The sequence below is a fragment of the Parasteatoda tepidariorum genome, chromosome 9 (assembly GCF_043381705.1).
Source record: "Parasteatoda tepidariorum isolate YZ-2023 chromosome 9, CAS_Ptep_4.0, whole genome shotgun sequence".
NCBI classification, from domain to species: Eukaryota; Metazoa; Arthropoda; class Arachnida; order Araneae; family Theridiidae; genus Parasteatoda; species Parasteatoda tepidariorum.
The window spans coordinates 30,731,837-30,750,909 of NC_092212.1; the positions used below are offsets into that span (position 1 = coordinate 30,731,837).

Sequence of the window (19,073 nt, forward strand, 5' to 3'; positions counted from 1 at the left end):
ATTTTCTGCGAGCCTAACTTCAAGCCACAAATAAACAAACGAAGTGTTTGATCGTTTAAATAGCTGCTCGCCAGATTTTATTGCATTATAAAGAAAAGTAATTGATATTCGATTTTTGATTAATAATTGATTTATGTGGATAGTGGCATTTATGTGGATAGTGGCATAGAATTTAGCATTGCGTCATGGTAAATGTTATTCCTACTAAGTAGAAGCAGTTGTGTTTTTTTTATATTATACCCAATTATAGCCAAAATTTTAACCTTTTTAAAGAGATGTAAGTTTTAGAAATTTTATCTTAAGATTTTATACAATAGCACATTTCTACCAGGCTTAACGTATTACATGTCATTTATTTGAATTCAAATTTATTTTAATGACTTAGTATTTACTAAAAAGATGTAATTTTTTTTTAAAAAAAAAAGTTGTTACATGGATTTGAATGGTTGTTTTGAATTCTTAGAGTTTTGTGCATTTGCAATGTACCTAAGTTAGTAGCGAGCGAAGCAAGCTTGGTTTGCGAAGCAAACCATATAAGATTGCGTAGCAATTTTTGTGGGTTAGCGAGCAGGGGGAGCAGCCCACTAGTACAGATTATTCTTTTTCTTCATAGGCACTACAGCGGTTTACCGGCCAAGACAGTCTCAGTCAATTTACCCCATCTAGATCCATATTCACTTTCCATAATAAGCCACACATCTCTGCAGAGCATGTGACAGAATAATCTGTTTATTGTGTAGTAAACACTTTCTTAATTTTCAAATAAAATCGAAATATTGAAGAGGCAAGGCAGGGTGAGTAGCAAAAGCTTTCAACAAAAAATAAGCTCCTTTTAAGTACTTTTTAAGCACTCAAAAAATATTTTTAAGCACTATATACATTAACAAAATGCAAAATCATTTTCAAAGACTTTAGATGATCACGAGAGAAAAAACTAGTTCCTGACAAAGAACTCTTTTCTTGATTATATTAGCAGTTATAAAATGATGAAGAGATTTTTAAGTTTGATATCAGAGGGTGGAAAAGGAAGTCTGAAATAGAGAGTGTTGCAAAATGCAGCAGAGTTGCACATGAGAAAGCAATAATCTCACCGAACCCCGCTCAGTAGAAGCACATACGGACTCCCAAGTATTTTCATGAAACATTTAAAATGATTGGCGCTTTCATACGCTATGGACCGACTGTACGCCGAAAGGAATTGTGAAAACGTTGAATGGAACAATGTGAAAAGCACGCTTTTGCGTAATACGTGGCGAAAATCGACATGGCAAAGAAAAAAAAAACTCATTTTTGAAAAGGGAAAATAAGCACCTTTAAGCACTTTTTAAAAACCCTTCGCACCATGAAAGGTTTCTCTACTTTTGCGTTTTTAATGCGTTCAGGTCAATTAAAAATGAGTTATACCTCAATGCGCAACGTTTTCTAAACAGTCTTCAATAAATTTCACAAAAAATATATAAATACTTTCTGTTGACAAAAATATTAATAACTGTGTGATAGAAAATTAGCAAATCGTCTAATCATAAAATAATTTTCCAGCCAACAAAAGCCTAATGAATTCCACGGACACGTGCTGCCAGCTCGACCGTTTGCAGCGAAATTGCGTGATTTGAAAGGGTGGCATTGCGTCAATAAAAGGAGGGAATAAACTTGGACACGCAGTGTTAGCTTAATGGGGGTGAAGCCGACTGGGTTAATAAATTTGTTCGGTGTACAAGGTCGATGTGTGCACAACCCGTGTCACGAGCACCATGAACCAGACAACGGAAAATGTGACGAAGATGCAATGGCTGAGCCAAAAGAAAGGATAATATACGAACAAAATTAAAAACTGAAAGAATTCGAAGTTCAAAAGATTGAAACGAAATAGACAAGTCATCGATGCAAAGGGAAAAGAATATTTTTTAACACAAATAGCATGAAAGCAAATGATAACGTACTTTTACGTTTTCGTGACAGACGATTCGTCCGTTGTACTTCGCGTAGCTTGTTCGCTCGATTAATGATATTGAACAACATGAAAACGATAAGAATTGAAATTTAAAAGATTGAAACGAAATAGATAAAACGATAAGAACGATTTTATTTTATAACAGAAATAGCACGAAAGCAAACGACGATAGCATACCTGAGAATGTTTTCGTGAGACAGGCGATTCATCAGTTGTACTTCGCGTAGCATGTTCGCTCGATTAATGATATTGATCAAAATGAAAACGATAAGAATTGAAATTTAAAAGATTGAAACGAAATAGGTAAAACGATAAGAACGATTTTATTTTATAACAGAAATAGCACGAATGCAAACGATAGCATACCTGAGGATGTTTTCGTGAGACAGGCGATTCATCAGTTGTACTTCGCGCAGCATGTTCGCTCGATTACTCAGGGAGGTGTTCATCTTCAACACCATCACTTGTCCAGTTGTTCGATGAGTGACCTATACAAGAAAAATGGAAGATATTTATAAAATTTCTAAACCGAGAAGACAATTAAATAAGTTTTTTAATCTCAATATTAAAATTTATTTTCATAATAAGCACAAAAAATAGCATTATATACCGTCACAATAAACAGACCACATGATAAAATTACATTAAATTCTAAATCCAATTTATTATTTTGAATCTTATTATTAAATTACGTAGAAATTGCGACCCAGATTCGATTAACAGAGATTGCTGATCAATTCCTATACTGCTTCCCATTCGCTGCTGAAAAAAATGGGCCCCACAATGCTGAAGAAAAATATCCCCAGCGATAGATGAATCATGGGTTAGTCGCCTTGCCTTTGGGCTAACCGTGAGAGAATTTTGGTGGATTTTCTTCTACTTAACAAATGCGGGTTAGTTTTAACTCAAAAAAAATCCTCCAAAATGGCGAAATTGTTCCAAAGTTTGATCCAGTAGTTTCCTTGGTTTATGAGTGGGTTCAAAATCCCAAAGCAAATGAGTTAATAATATTTATATTTAATTATTTATTTAATTAATATTAAATATTTAAATTTAATTATTAGCACTAATCTAAAATGGATCGACTGTTCAAAGCTGATAAAAAGAAAATGTTCTGAAAAATGATTGAAAAACAACCAAAAACTAATATGTAAGATTATTAAAAAAAATTACCCTTGAGACAAACATTTAATTAAAGATAGGTTTCATAAATTCTTAATAATAAGAATAAGCGCTTTCATTGATAAATTTTAAAAGAAATAACTTAATTTACGTAAAATTAACGTTAAAAAATTAATTATTGTGAGCTTACAACGACTTTAGAACAGTTCTAAAAGACGGATGTGATGTAATAATGTGTTAATATGTAAAAAAATAGAAATTTCGAGCCATGCATGCATGTATTTTAAAAATTGTTTTTATAAAAGCGTAGCAGGAAAAAAAATCTAAAACAACGAAAAATATTCAATAAACGAGGAAACGTAGAAGCTTTTTTTCAAATAATACCATTAGCATACGACCTTCCTATAGTGTGCACTTAACCATTAAATTTACTTATAGTTAAATGGGTTCTAAATTTCTTTAAGAATAGAACTCTTAATTTTTAATGGCTTTCGAACAAAAATGCTTAATCCAATCAAAAATTGCCACAGAATAACGTTTTGTAACATTGCAAAATGCAATTGTACTATTCATTTCGAATTTGACGGTTGGCTGTCATAGAAATGAAATAATGCCTTAAGGACATTTAATTAACGACTTGTCTTGACATTTAATTTTCTCGCAACCAAAGTTTTAAAATATACTGTCGCATATTTTAATATTGCTTTATAAGAACCAAAATTGTGGCATGCAGAGAGGGGGTCGAACGGGAAAAGTTTTGAGACGTCTTGCCACTTTTGTAATTTCAAGTCTTAGTGTTTTTTTTATTTTATTTTTTTAATAACCGTCGTTGAACGGCCGACCCAATTTTATGGGTTTACGACTACTAATGTTCAATTCCGTAGTCTTGTAATTTTAAACCCAATCCAGAAGACAAGGGAACTCCTGGATCGAGTATTGGGAGAAATTTGCCTTACATGGATAGGAAGACTACTAGAACCACCCAGTCTGACGGCAAGGGGACTAACCCATGATCCGTCTACCACTGAGGATATTTCACCTCAGCATTATGGCCGGTGCAAGCCGGATGCGGAATTCATATCGACTGGGATTCGGACCCGGTTCGCCTCATTGGAAGGCGAACGCTCTATCCCCTGAGGAATCGGACTAAGTCTTAGTGTTTAACAAAATGTAAAATTCACAAATAAAAAGAACTTTTCATAAATAAAAATTTCACTTTCATCACACCAAATTTCAACTCTAGTTGCATTTCTGTATTCTGCAGAGCGACCCGCACGGTATTTTTTACGACAAGTTCAACAGTTAACAATTCTCAAAACTAATAATCACATATCAACTAGTTCCATAGTATTCTCCGTACATTTTTCTATACAGGATTGTAATTTCAAATATCGAAGTCATATAGTTTCTGCTCAGCAAAACAAAATGTAACGGAAAGTTGAAAGCCCAAAACAGCGGCGGCATTTTTTAATATTGATACATTTTTCTATCATTCCTTTTTCTTTCCTTGGAGAAAATGTCGTATTCCAGTCATGACACTTCTCATTTTAAGAGCATTTTTAGAGGCACAAGCCCTGGGCATCCACACACATCTGATGCGTTAACCCTTTGGCGCGAAATTTTTATTAAGCCTATTTTTCATAATTTTTTCCATTAGTATTAATTCAGGTCAAAATAAGTGAAAAATATACTAGTGAGCATTTTANTCCTGGATCGAGTTTTGGGAGGAAATTTGCCTTCGTGGAGGACTTTCTGATGGAGCTAACCCGCATTTGCGTTACACAGAGAAGACCACGAGAACCTCCCACGGTTAGCCTGACGGCAAGGAGACTAACCCATGATCCGTCTACCACTGAGGCTATTTCACGCCAGCACTGTGGTCGATGCAAGCCGGATGCGGAATTCGTATCGACTGGGATTCGGACCCGGTTCGCCTAATTGGATGGCGAACGGTCTATCCCCTGAGGAATCGCGGCTCAGTAACAATATAAAAAAATTAAAAGCATAAAAAATTTACTCGAATTATGTGTTTCTAATAATCTTGGTTTCGCCGGTCACTGGTGACCCCGGGCGCTACTAACAAATTCAGTGCCGGTCACCGGTGACCCCCATGGCATTCAACGTGTTAATAATTTATGGTTAGGAAACACTGGTGTCTTTTTCTGCCGATCAATAATTTTTCAAATTTGCACTTACGATCTAAGAAAAATACTTATTACTTATACATAGTTGAAATTTCTTTACTTTACAAAATCAAACTTTGGTAAATTTTTGAATAAGGACTAGAAAAAAAAAATTTGTTTAAACTACTTTTTTGAACTTTATCAGAATTTTATTTGCACTAAAATCTAATCTAACAGATTTTTTAGTAACTATTAAGCTGTTTTTATATCTAAAAAATATATATTTTTAATTGGTAATACAAATAATTATAGCGTCAGAAAAAAGCTATATAACAGGAGTACCGGTGTTCATCTGCGTCAAAGGGTGTTAAATGCATAAAGCTTTTTTTCTTCTCTATTTTGAGACCTTCTCATTTAAAAAATACTCATATTTTACAGCAAATCAATTCCGTTTATAAATTTTATTTTTGTATAAAATTTCCGCAAACTAAGTTGACTAAATAACGATTATATGACATCGTTATGTTGAGCAATTTTACTGGTCAAAAAATCTAATCACATTTACATATTTGGTTGGAGAAAAAAAAATAAAACTAAATTAAAGGATCTATTTATTATTTATTCGAAAGCTGGGTGCTCGTTGATGCTGGTTATTGTAGTCAATTATAACCTTGACACGTTTATTCGCGCGGTCAGTGTGGAAGAACGAAAAATCAATCACCTTGTCAGATTGGACTCGAAATAACGATCAATAAATTCCGTTGATGTAAACAAAAGAGATTTAAAAGAATTTTATTCATGATTAGTTACGCGTCCATCCGTTTAGAGGACGTTATACCGCGGGAGAAAATTCTCATCGCAAATACTCTTTTACCCCAATACTAATTTAAAATTTATAGAAAAAGTGGATTAGACAAATCTAGAGTAAGCCGTGAAGTTGCAAATACTGAAAAGAAAATTTTTAACATATCAAAATGAAAACAAGCTATGAGAGGATAACTTAGGATTACGCGCAATCGGGAAGTTTTCTTTCAATAATTTTCTATGATTGATATTTTGATTTTTTTTCAGCAATTGAAACTTTATGGCTTACACAAACGGGGTGCGTAGTCAGATTATTTAACAAAAAATAAGCACCTTTTAAGCACTCAAAAAATATTTTTGAGCACTTTAAAAAAATATCATAATTAGGCAAGTTTAGAAAATTTATCTTGTTTTAACCGTCATGTATAAAATAAAAACTTTTGGCATTGTTTTTGACAAATGTCAAAAATCATGAAATTTTGAATAATGTAAAACGAATGGCGTTTTTATACGCTACGGACTGACAACACGCTGAAATAGATTGGGTGTGAATAAATTGTGAAAACGTTGAATAGAACAATGTGAACTGCGTCTTTTAGCAGAATTCGAAACGAACATCAACATAGTAAAAGAAAAATCTCATTTTTAAAAAGGGAAAATGAAGCACTTTTTAAAAACACCCAATAAAAAAAAGCACCTTTAAGGGCTTTTATAAAACGAAAATCGAAAATAAGCACCTTTAAGCACTTTTTAAAAACTCTACGCACCCTGTCAGGGTGCGTAGTCAAATTTTTCAGCAAAAAATAAGCATCTTTTAAGTACTCAAAAAATATTTTTAAGCACTTTAAAAAATATTATAATTAGGATATGCGCACTAATAATTTTTTCCCTTTATATTGTTGAAAGTTCTTCAAATATATATGTTAACAAAATGCAAAATAGTTTTCTAAGTTACATGATCATAATAAAATAACTAGTTTCTGACAAAGAATTCGTTTCGTGATTAAATTAGCCACCATAAAAACAATTTCACAATTTTAAATACATTCAATACTGAGTGAATCTTTCAATTTTTTAAATTTATAATTAGTTTACACAATTATGTAAAAAAAATTATTCAAAATTATAAATAATTAATTTAATAATTAATTAAAAATATTATTTCTCTTGCAAAATGCAGCAGAGTTGCTCATGAGAATGCTTGAATCCTTCCCACCGAATCCAGCTCAGTATACGAACCCGCAAGTATTTCATAAAATGATTGGCGCTTTCATACGCTACAGACCGATGGTACGAAATAGATTGTGGTGGAATGAATTATGAAAACGTTGAATAGAACAATGTGGAAAACACGCTTTTTGCGTAATTCGAGGCAAAAATTGATATGGTAAAGAAAGGGAAAATTAAGCACTTCTTAAAAACGCCCAATGAAAAAAGTACCTTTAAGCACTTTTTAAAAACGCTAGGTACCATGTTAATAAAGCCTGTAATCCCACAGAAGGCAAATTGGTACAAAAGTTAAAATATAAGCTATTACAAATACCTGGCAAGAACAAAAACAAGAAACTGCTCCAAATAAAAAGCGAACATTTCTTTTTACTACTTATCGAACTTTAAACCAATTTAAGAACGAAAACGTAGGAGCAAATTTAAATTGCCAATTCAATATATGCTGTTGCGATGGGAACAAATAGAAAAAATCGAAGTGGTGCTGCAGGAAGAAAACCACAATTGTAGGAACACCTTTTTTTTCAAGGAAACTTTCAAACTTTTCTTTCTCCTTTCGAAATTCGTCCCTCCAATGTAATCGATATTGAATTCTGAAGAACCAATAAATTCGTACTAATAAATTTAAACAAACAGCTTCATTATGATCTGTTACGAATGAAATTGCGAGTATTAGAAACTACTATTAAAGAAACATTTAGAATTGATTTTATACCTATATTAATTATGTTACATGCGATGCAGAAATCTAGAATAAAAATATTAAACCTCTTTTAATAAATAAACAGCCTTGAAATCCCACAATTCAAGTTGGTGTTAAAGTTGAGAAAAAATCATTACATATACCAGGTGAAAACAAAAAGAGATAGGTCAAAAAAATAGCTATGATTTCTTGTTACTTCTTATGAATCTCTAAACTAATTTAAGGAATTCTACTAACAGGATTCTAATTATAAAATTAATACTGTAAAAAAGTTGAAATAGATCAGAAAAAACCACGATTGTTAGAAAAAATTTAATTGATATGCAAATTTATTCCTTACTCATACATATCAGAAATGCATAATTTAAGTAATAAAGCACTATCCCACTAATGCACAAATCGGAACAGAAGATGAAAAACTAAATCACAATTACAGATACTTAACAATGACAAAAATAAGAAATTGTTTCAAAGAAATAAAGAAGCTCTCTTGGTACTACTTCGCGAACTCTAAAACTAATTTTAGAAAGAAATTTAAACCAATTTAAAAAAATACTAGCAGCAAGATTTTAATTACCATATAAAGAACGCTGTTGCAAAGGTAATAAATATAAGAAAAGTGAAATCAATAAAAGAAAGCAGGAATTTTTATTTCTTATTTCTATAATTCTTCTCACAAATGTTATCAAAATCGATTTCTGAAAGAAAATAATATATTCGCATAGATAAATTAAAACAGAAAGTTTTATTAAGAGCTCTTTTTACTTCAGTTAACTGATGAACTGAAGACATTCAAATAAACGCATTAAAAAAAATTATAGAATTGCTATGCAAATTTATTCCTTGCTCATACATGGCAGAAAAAAATCAATGATTCTAATAATAAAACACTATCCCACAAATACCTGGCAAGGACAAAAACAAATCGTTCCAAAGAAGAAAAATAATGAAGCTTTCATGGTACTACTTAACGAACTATGAACCAATTTTAGAACGAAAAACTAGGAACAGGATTTAAATTACCAATTGAATGAAGCAATTGCGACGGAAACAAATGTGAGACAAAAGAAGAAAACCGCAAATTAGTAAACACAAAGTGAGTAAAAGTGGTACAAAAAAAAGCCATGCTCAGAAACGGTCAATTAAACTTCCTAATCGAAAAACGGCTTGTCGTGCATCTTCAGAAGTTTGTATTGTTTTTAAAATAAGCGTCTGGAATTTACTTCTCAATGGCATCGACTCATTAAATTCTCGCAAAAGCTAACCAACCATTCCATAGTAAAACTACAGGTCGACGAAAACGATAAAAATTTCTAATAAACAACGGGTAATTTTGAGAAGAAAATCTTATTTAGCTTGAAGTCATAAAAATATATAATTCTTCGTCTGTATTTAACTTTATATATAACGAATATATATTTCTATTCTTGACTGCGAAGAACTTTTTCCAATCGATTGAAATGCTCTAAAAAACCAATTCTGCCCCAGACAGTTTATCAGTGATAGACAGAATGGGAACTTGAGTAAATAAAAATAGATAGGAACACAAAATTGCTTTAAGCTCGACTTCTCATTGCTTTTCAAGTTAAGAACACCGAAGTGATATTTGTGTTCACCCCACTTCGAAAAATAAGGAAAGAAATTCTGTTGGTCACATGAAAAAAATAATGACAAGGAAAGTTCCAGAAACAAAATTATAATAAAGCTAAAAACAAACAAATTCTATGCCGTTAAATAAATTCAGTCTAAAAAGTAACAGTCAAGTATCTTAATACATACAAATAGGCATTAAAATTCTTAACTTAAAATGTCTTTCTAAAAGAAGCATTTTAAATATTAAACTCAATTACTCAATCCTCATCCCTTGAGTCTGGGAAAACTCGCAGGTAGTGAGGTCTAGTTTGTGTTATTGAGTTTTCAAAAAATTGCGTTTATCAAAAAACCAAAAAAAACTTTAATCTGTCACGGATTTCAGATATTTCCATTTAAAACAATTTGTACCGCGTTTTTATTTAACTACAAAACCAATTTTTACCAGAAATTGATTAGAATTAAACTGTAGAGTTTAGGACAAACAAGCAAGACTTAAACAAAAATGTAGCTACTAATTTAAAATTTGAAATCATTCAGATTCACTTTCGAAAAAAAAAAAATTAACAAAAATTAGTAACATCATTCTAAAAAAAATTTTATAAAAAGGCCAGAAAATTCGGTTACAAGTCAAAACTTACTAGAGAGCGGGAATCGTCCCCTTAGAAACAAGTGTGAGAATGGGTAATTAGTGATTTTTTATCCCAAAATTGTCACAATTAAGTCCAATTATTTATATACATACATTAATTACTTCAGCTTTTAGTTATTCCAGATAGTTACTTCAGCTTTTAATTCACAAAATAAGATGTAAATAAAGATAAATAACATAAAAATATTTCGTTAAGATAATTTAAGAAAAATCAATCTATTTTATCCTCTTTTTTTTCTTTTAATATAGTCTGAAATAGACAGAATGATTAAACTGAGATCTAGAGTACAATGGTGAATTAAAAAAAATACTGACATTCCGAAAGGGATGAATGCCATTTCAATTTAATGTAAGGCATGATATTGATTTCGTTAACTAAAGCATCAATATCACGCGAAATATTTGTAGTTAAATCACCAAAGTATCCAAATATTGATCTGTCATACAAATTCGTGTTTTCAATTTTATGTACTTAGACCAAATTAGCCAGTTTAGTGTTTTGTTTATACACTACACAGATCAATTAGTCTTTTTATAAGCAGCCTTAACTGATGGAATACTAATTAACTTAAATAGTCATTCTACAGCATTTTTAATTTCCGTTTCGAATTTTCATTTTGAACTGTATGCAATCGGCGAGCCACTAAAATATCAACAGTGTAAAAACATCTAGTTTAAACGAACCATACAATTTACAGCTCTCAGCATTAGAGTGGTCCAATTTTTAGAACAATCAATTGGTTTCACTGAGAACGGGAAGAGGACCCTTCGCTCCTTTTCCAAGGACGAAAATAAACATTGTGTAACATCTGCAATGATCTTGAAGCGTGGAGAAAGACAAAATTCAGCCGAGTGAAGAAACTTTTGTCTTAATGACACACATAAGAACATTCGGATTATTTAAAGAAGCCGCAATTACAGCAAGAAATTCCACGACATCTCAATTAAACACATGGGCAAGTATTCTACCCCATCTGAAAGGATATCAACGTAATTGCCCACATAATGGCCACTATTTCAGACGATATATCGCAAGTCACCGTGACAGGTAATGATCGTTTAACTCACTCTAGTCGACGTATGATGCAATTAAAAGAATATCTAATTTGAAGGTGGCCAGTCAGAATGTGGTCTACCATAAACGATAACACATCGAATGCCGATGGGGGAAAATCTGTGATATGGCAATGGATTTGAAATACGAATAATGATAACGTAGGTAATTGGTAAATGAGAGAGTAGATTAAGAGTGTACAATATGCAGCCCAGGGGACAAATGAGGCCTTGTGAGTGGCCAAAACGTGAACCCTTTTTCCCAGTGGTGAGCAAGGGTGTTTAATTCACAGGGGCAAACACCTCGATTACTTGCCCTGTAAAGGTAATATATAATCACTGTAAGGAAGGGAAAAAAACTAATTTCATTTAAAAAAAATTATTTAATTTTACGTAATGAAGGTAATTATTCAAATATTTATTATTTCAAAAAAAAAGAAAGAAAAAAAAAACATTCTTAATATTTTTTTTGAAATGCAAAGAACATTTTGAATTGTAATGATTTAAAGATTTATAATTAAATTCGCTTGAAAACCATATTTTACTGTCTTAAAATATTTTGTTTAGTTTAATATTTTGGTGCTAAAATATTTATTTTCTAATAAAAGTAGCAAAAGATTTAAAGTTTTAGTGCCCATTAATCGTCGATTGGAGACCTCCTTTGCCTTTTTCTCCGCACGCTACTGCAATCGAAAATTGGAAAAAACTATTATTAGCACAAGAAATTTTATTATTTCTTTTAAATCTAATTTAATTAATTTAAAAAAAAAACTAGAAATCATTCATACATTGAATAAAAATTCAAAACCTGTAGGCACTAATTCAGAAACAAGTGTAGTTCAAGGATTTATTTAAAAAATTAAAGATAAGTTTATATACATTATACAGTAAAAATAAATTTTACAACAGAGAAATTTGAGAACATAATTAAATTTGCGAAGAGAAAAAACTGGGTGAGAGCAACATAATATATTTTTTAATTAAAAAAAATTACATGATCTTTGTTTTTACTTAAAACAAATCGATATTTTTCTCATAACACTAAGGAACAATAAGTTATTAAATTATATGAAAACTAAGTTTTAAAAAAATGCTTTTGGAGTGTACTATAAAGTGCATTATTTTGCACGCTATGCACTTTTCTCAAGATATAAAAATTTTAAAAAGCTTTCTATTTAAAGTTTAAGTAGCTAAGTAAACAATAAAATTTACTAAATATCCACAAGCTCACAAATTGTTTTTATTGCGGTACTTAAATTGTCTTCAAGAAAATGGGGAAACAGGCCATATAGAAATAACACCGAAAAATTTATAAAATAAATTAAGAAAAAAAACATGATCTATACTTTTCGATACAATTTTGTATCTAATTAACATGATTTCTTATTCATAAAATTTCAAACACAATAATCACAAGTGTATTTTTAACCAATAAGCTTAACAGAGGTTTTCGCAGGACACCAATCTAATTCAATATTATGCTAAATCAAGACTACAATAAAATTGAAACAAACGATCATAAAAGTTTAAATAACAGGTTAGTCCTTTTTTAATTTATCATAAAATTAAATAAATCTAAAATAAGAAACATAAGAACAGAATCCTTCTATTTTTAAAATTAATTGGCTATTTTTATATTTGGCTCTAATTGTTTCATTCATAAAACACTTTTTCTTAATTGATAACGCAAACAATTACTGAACTACTTCATTAACGGTATTTTTAAACTAAAAATTCTGTCATTGAACTTTCTACTCACGCTAAATAAAAAATAATTAGGCAATAAAAAAGAGTGAAATGAAAACGGTGGCAGGTCACTTTTTCAATAAAAATGGTTTTGATTTACACAACAAGAAAACTTTCAATTAACACCAAGAAAGAAAACATTAATGAGAATTTTCACTTGGTTAACTAATGATAGCGTGCATCGATGCAAACGATTCCAATAGAACAATCACTCAGACTAAACTGAAGTGAAGAAAATGGAGAGTTTCTGTCTATGGCAGCTAAAAATTCTCTTACCTTGTCCTCGAAATCGATATTTAACGAAGCTTAGAAAGGAAAAGGTATGGTTTAACGTCACTTTCTAATAAGGAAAAGGTGTCTGCCAGTAAAAGGATGAGATGTTGAGTTCAGGTAGCGGTTTATTGTTATTAGTCATGAACTAAAAATTGGTTTACCAAAAAAGTAAAGAAAAAATGTTTAAATGTGTTAACTATTACAAATTATACTCAACTGTGTTAAATTTAGCGTTTTTTTAAGAGGGGCCGTTGAAATATTACGCAAGTTTTTAACACCTTGTCAGGAAATAGCATGCTCCTCGTGTGTCTACACAATGTTTTTCTTTCGGAATCAATCCAAATTGTAAGAGTTTTTATAACAGGGTGGAATGACAGGTTCTAATTGTGTTCTAGGGACATTATTTAACATTCCTAGTTTACGAAATAAATTGTATTGGAAGTATATAAAAAATTTAAGCATGGAATGTAATCGATCCCCCAAGTTTTTTACCCCCATACTTTCTACGAGTTTATGATGAAATTAAAGATTCAGAACTATTGTGTCACCAGATCGACACAGAAATTTAGAATTGCGTAAACAGGAAAATTCTACGAATTATTTCTAAAACTAGTGCACAAACATGATTTTGGGAAAAAATTTCGAAAATTAGTATTAAAAGTTTAGAATCCTTGCACTTTTAGCTTTCTAAAAATACTTTTGCTTGTACAACAATTATTTATAAAATTAAAGCAGTTTTTGTGAAAGGTGATACAGTGGATAGATTAATTATTTAAAGTCTTTAAATGCGTTTATCTCATAATCAGAATTTTTTTCTCATTTCACACCATAAACACGATCTCATTATGTTTTTAAAATAATTATCTACAATTTTTTATGAGTCATTTTGATTATAGTGCTCATGTTTTGAACTACAGGATCAGAGAAAAAATTAGAATTTCATTTTTTTATCCATGTTTTTTCGCAAAGATGAGTACGGAAATTTAAAAAAAAAAAATTTATTCACTTAACTACATTGATCCCTATCTCAGTAGTATATACACTTGCTTTTTATTAGTTCAAAACATGGTTGATAGCCTTTCAAAAGATTTTTGGTTTTAAGAGATAGAATTTTTTTTTATTGTGCTTAGCGTATATTAAAAAAATGCTTTATTTTTTTACTAAAAATGACCCTTTAAAAATATTAATAATTATCTTTTAATAAACTATTATTTTTTAAAATTTTATATTAATATTTAAAAAATTGTCGAAACTAGTCGGATACCTTAAAGTGAAATTTCCAAGTCTTATTGAAATGCATGTAAATTAAAGGTTTCATAGGAGTTACATGTGGCATATTTTCAATACTTAAAAAATAAATAAAATAAGAGTTCATGAAAAGTTTGTGTAACATACTAAACTAAACTCAGCGGCGCGACAGCCCATAGAGGGCCAAGGCCTACTGTGCCCATCTCAATTTTCTTCACCTTGGGCTCTGGGGTGCAGGAGCAGATGTTCCGGTCAGGTGGTCAGCCGAACGCGGAACCCCCAGTGATGGAACCAATGAGTTCCCAAGCATGCTTGGTACTCATTTATCGACCCACTGAAGGGATGAAAGGCTGAGTCAACCTTGCCCGGCTGAGGATCGAACCAGGGACCTGTGGCACGACAGCGCGAAGCGCTACAGCACAGCCACCGGGCGCCTTGTGTAACATACTCAGTACCCAATAAGCGAACCCGGATTGTGAGCGCAGCGATCAGGCTGCGGCGCCCCTTTGTTAACTAGTTAAATGACGCAGATACACATTTTTACCTTTTTTTATTATTAAATACATATGAAACTACATAAATATTTTGTCAACTTGAGGAGTGGGGTGATGGATGAATCATTTAAAAAAGTACTTTTCGATGAATCATTTAAAAAAGTACTTTTTAACTAAGTTTGAAAAAGTCGACTTCAAGGTCTAGAATAAATAAATAAAAGGTTGGAAAATAAATTTATGGAATTTTCTAACAAGGTGGGGGGAAAAAACGACTACACTTATAAAGTTAGAAACGTATTCAACAAAATTTAAAGAAAAAAACTATGCTGAATTTTAAAATGTTTACACGATTACAAGATGAAAAAGATTTAGTTGGTTCATCCCACGAGCTCGGTAGTCAAAAATAAGATATGCTCCCTCTTACTCCGTGTGAAATTTTGATGGATTGAGTATTAAAATACGGCGAACATGCGAAAAGATTTAACTCCGCAATAAGTTTGTTGACACGCCGTTAATAAAATCGCAGATGCAAAGCGGACGGCAAAAAATTCGTGATGCATGCTTCCGCAAATGCAAATTTGTAAAAATAAATAAATGAACATCTGTTGTAATTTCTGAGCTACATGTGCAAGATCTAAGGTTTCTATTAACCAGCATATTGAAGGTTTCAAAGAATTGAATTAACTGATAACTGCAAAAAACGCCACTTTTTATATGTAGACTGCTTGAAATATCATGTTTAGTTACCAATGGAATAAAGGAATGATCACGAGTTGATTAGAGCATTTTTCAAGTAATAAGGCATATGACCATTTACACCAAATGTCACTGTTTCAGACGTGTATCTTATCATTTAACTATCACTACTATCTTACGTTGTATTGAAAAAAAGAATAGCAATAAAACAAGTAATAGTTTATAATTACATTCTTATAGTAAAGTTATCAGTGAAGTGACAGTGTAACTGGTTTATGAGAAATTTTTAAAAATGTTTCTTTAGGCGTGTTTTCAAACTATTGAGTACTGAAGAGTCTTGATAACGTTTAACCAAACTGCGTGTAATATTTATAATAAAATCGCCTGGTACAACATATTACGTCATCCAGCAATTTAATAAATTACAATTCTTAAAAAAAATATATTTAAGAATGCAAGCCATAAAGTTTGTCAGCATGCTACGCTTGAAAAATAAGCATATAATAACTGTAATATATGAACTGTACTTTTAAGTCATTTATTATTTGAAATATTGTAACTAAAAAGTTAGGAATTATAGTAGATCTAAACTTTTAGTAAGAAACAAGTCAGGAAAAATCAAATTCCTCTTACTTCAAAATTTAAGTTACAGTTTAATAAATTTGCTTTTGTAAATGACAAACAAAAATTTGGAAGAATAACGGGGATATGATTTCAGGACATTAAGGGAAAATCTTTTCATTTACTCTTTATTCTCCACACGTAAATTTCATACATTTACAGAATAAAATTAAAGATTAATTTTAAACGCGATTATTTTTTTTTAAATCGTAAAACTTTTAAATTTCACAGAAGTATTTTGCAACATATTTTCAATATAGTTGTGCACTTCTTCCTTCGACTAAATTATATTACGAGGAAACCAGAGGACGAAGTTGGCAGACTAATTTACCGCCATCATCGTCATTATATGTAATTACTAAGAGAGATTTATAAAAAATAAAAGAAGTACAAGGTCATTTCCAAAGCACGGTTCGATAAAGCTAGACACAGAAGGAAAAAAAAAAGGCAATCGATGACAAGGCAGAAACAGAACTCTTTAAGATTCTTTTCGAGTACTTGTCCGCGCGCGTCAGTTTCTTAAGATTCACTTATATTACTCCGAGATTTTTTTTAAATTAGCTTTTACTGCAGTATTATTAGCAAATGAAAAAGTAATAGGTGAAAATAATAAATATTCAACCTCATTAATATATTCGTCTCCTCGGATATTTTTTTGACTAATATCAGATTTAAATTATTTTACTTTACACATAATCTAGAAAAGGAGAAACAAGCCATGCGAACTGCGATAAAAGAAATTATGCGAGTTGTTTCATTGCAAATATGAATAACATTTAAGCAACTCGTATATTTTAAGTTCACATACGTATATTCTGCGCAAGCTCAATTAAGATTGCCCGGTATAAACTGCGCAACGTAGAACATACATACATGAGCGTGCTACGTGGAACTGCTAAATCTCAAATTTTAAAAATACTCTGACAAAAATTTTTCTGCGGTGTTTAGAGAAAATTTAGTAAAATAAGCCATTGTTCAAGGAAAATTTTATCATATTTCATTAATTTAAATTAATTTGCTAATGAATTTTTAAATTTCTTCATCGATAATATGGTTGCTAGGCTTATTTATGTACTTATCTGAGAAAAGATTGCCCTAAATACTGGTGATATACGAAGAGTGCTAGCGGTACATAGAGTGATACCGGTACATAAAGTGATATACAAACACTAAAAAGCTCCTTTCAGTAGATTTACTTGAAAGTTGATTTGCAGTATTTGGGTGAGTAGTACTCAGAATCATGATGCCAAAGCCAGAAAACGCCACATTTTAAAAGACAAATTTAGGAATATAATTAAAATTTGTAGCCGCAAATCCGATTTTAATAAACGGGCCGTTATCAGCAGCGACAGATACGTCTTGGTACCGGCTGGAATCGAACCAGTGAAGTCTGAGTTCGTAACTGGATGTTTAAACCAACCTCGGAAAAAGCGGCGATAGCAGATTGCACAAATGGTTTCCTAAAACCTAGCGGACAGTGCTTCTAACATTTTGCACCCCCTAGAAGAGTTGGTGAACACCATCTCAAAGTAACCCCTGTCACCATCCTCCTATTTCAATTATGCAATGAAAGTAAAATATTTCCTAACAAGATATCGGTCTCGCCCACAATGTTAGCCAGAAGCAGGTTTGTAGTAGTGGATTTCAATTAGTCTTTCCACATTATTCATTAATTATGAAATTTTCATTTACTAATACTTTATTATAAATTTTCTTTACTTTCTGTAGGGCATTTTCTTTACTTCTGTAATTTTAAAATAAAAACAATATTTAAAATTTAAAAAAAAATTAAGGTGGCAGGTTTTTAAATTCGTTGAAAGCCCTTTTGTTGTTACGGTTAAGAACCATTGTCCCGAATACATTTGTCCGGTATCACCAACACTGATTTTTTTTAAAGGTTAAACACGTAATACATAAATTCAATACTATCATTACATATATTCCGGTTGTAAATTTAATCCTGATTCCAATATCTGAAACTTAATTCTGATATAAACTGGTATAGTGTGTTTCAAAATTTTATTCTTGGCCAGGTAGAATCGTATCACCAATATAGTGCTTGATTGCTATAAATCACATATCAACGGGAAGAGGAAATGTGAATCTATTCATTGCATACTGAACCCTTTGCTTGATTATCGCACTCCTACCAGAAGCGCAATTCTGTTAGGAGTGGGGGTTATAATTGAAGCGCAGTTCACCTGTCCGGAGGAAAAAAATATAAACCTCTCCCAGAGTGCGTCATGAAGCTTTATTACGCCTGCAACACAGAAGGCAGATATTTGCGCTACAGTCATTGAAGTAGATAGATATGCGTTACAAATGTGGCTTGTTTCATTGCTTTCAGAATATAAGCGTTACAAATGTGGCTTGTTTCATTGCTTTTAGAATACAAGCGTTACAAATGTGGCTTGTTTCATTGCTTTTAGAATACAAGCGTTACAAATGTGGCTTGTTTCGTTGATTTTAGAATATAAGTGTCACAAATGTGACTTGTTTCATTGCTTTTAGAATATATGTTCAAATAGAAAAAAAAATGTAGCTCGTTATTGTTGGACCGTAAGTCAATACATAAGAAAAAATATAAAATCACAAACTTCAAATTGAAAAATATACAAAAGAACAGTTTACATCGATAAAAATCTTATGTGGACATCATACACAATCAGACAATAATCCAAAAATCAGGCTTTTTAAATTTCCTCTTCCCAAACATAAGCGGGAATAATTGCAGATGTTTTTCAATTGGGAAATTAGTCTATTTTTGCAC

The 19,073-nt window shown here is 31.3% G+C and overlaps 1 protein-coding gene across 1 annotated transcript in view; it reads right to left on the bottom strand.

Annotated features, from left to right (window-relative positions):
* LOC107438318 (uncharacterized) overlaps positions 1-19,073 on the bottom strand; it is a 120,228-nt gene that overhangs the window by 38,144 nt on the left and 63,011 nt on the right. The window contains exon 3 of the mRNA XM_071184923.1: positions 2,318-2,439. Within this exon, the coding sequence (XP_071041024.1) occupies positions 2,318-2,439 (122 nt within the window). The remainder of the gene's footprint in view (positions 1-2,317; positions 2,440-19,073) is intronic.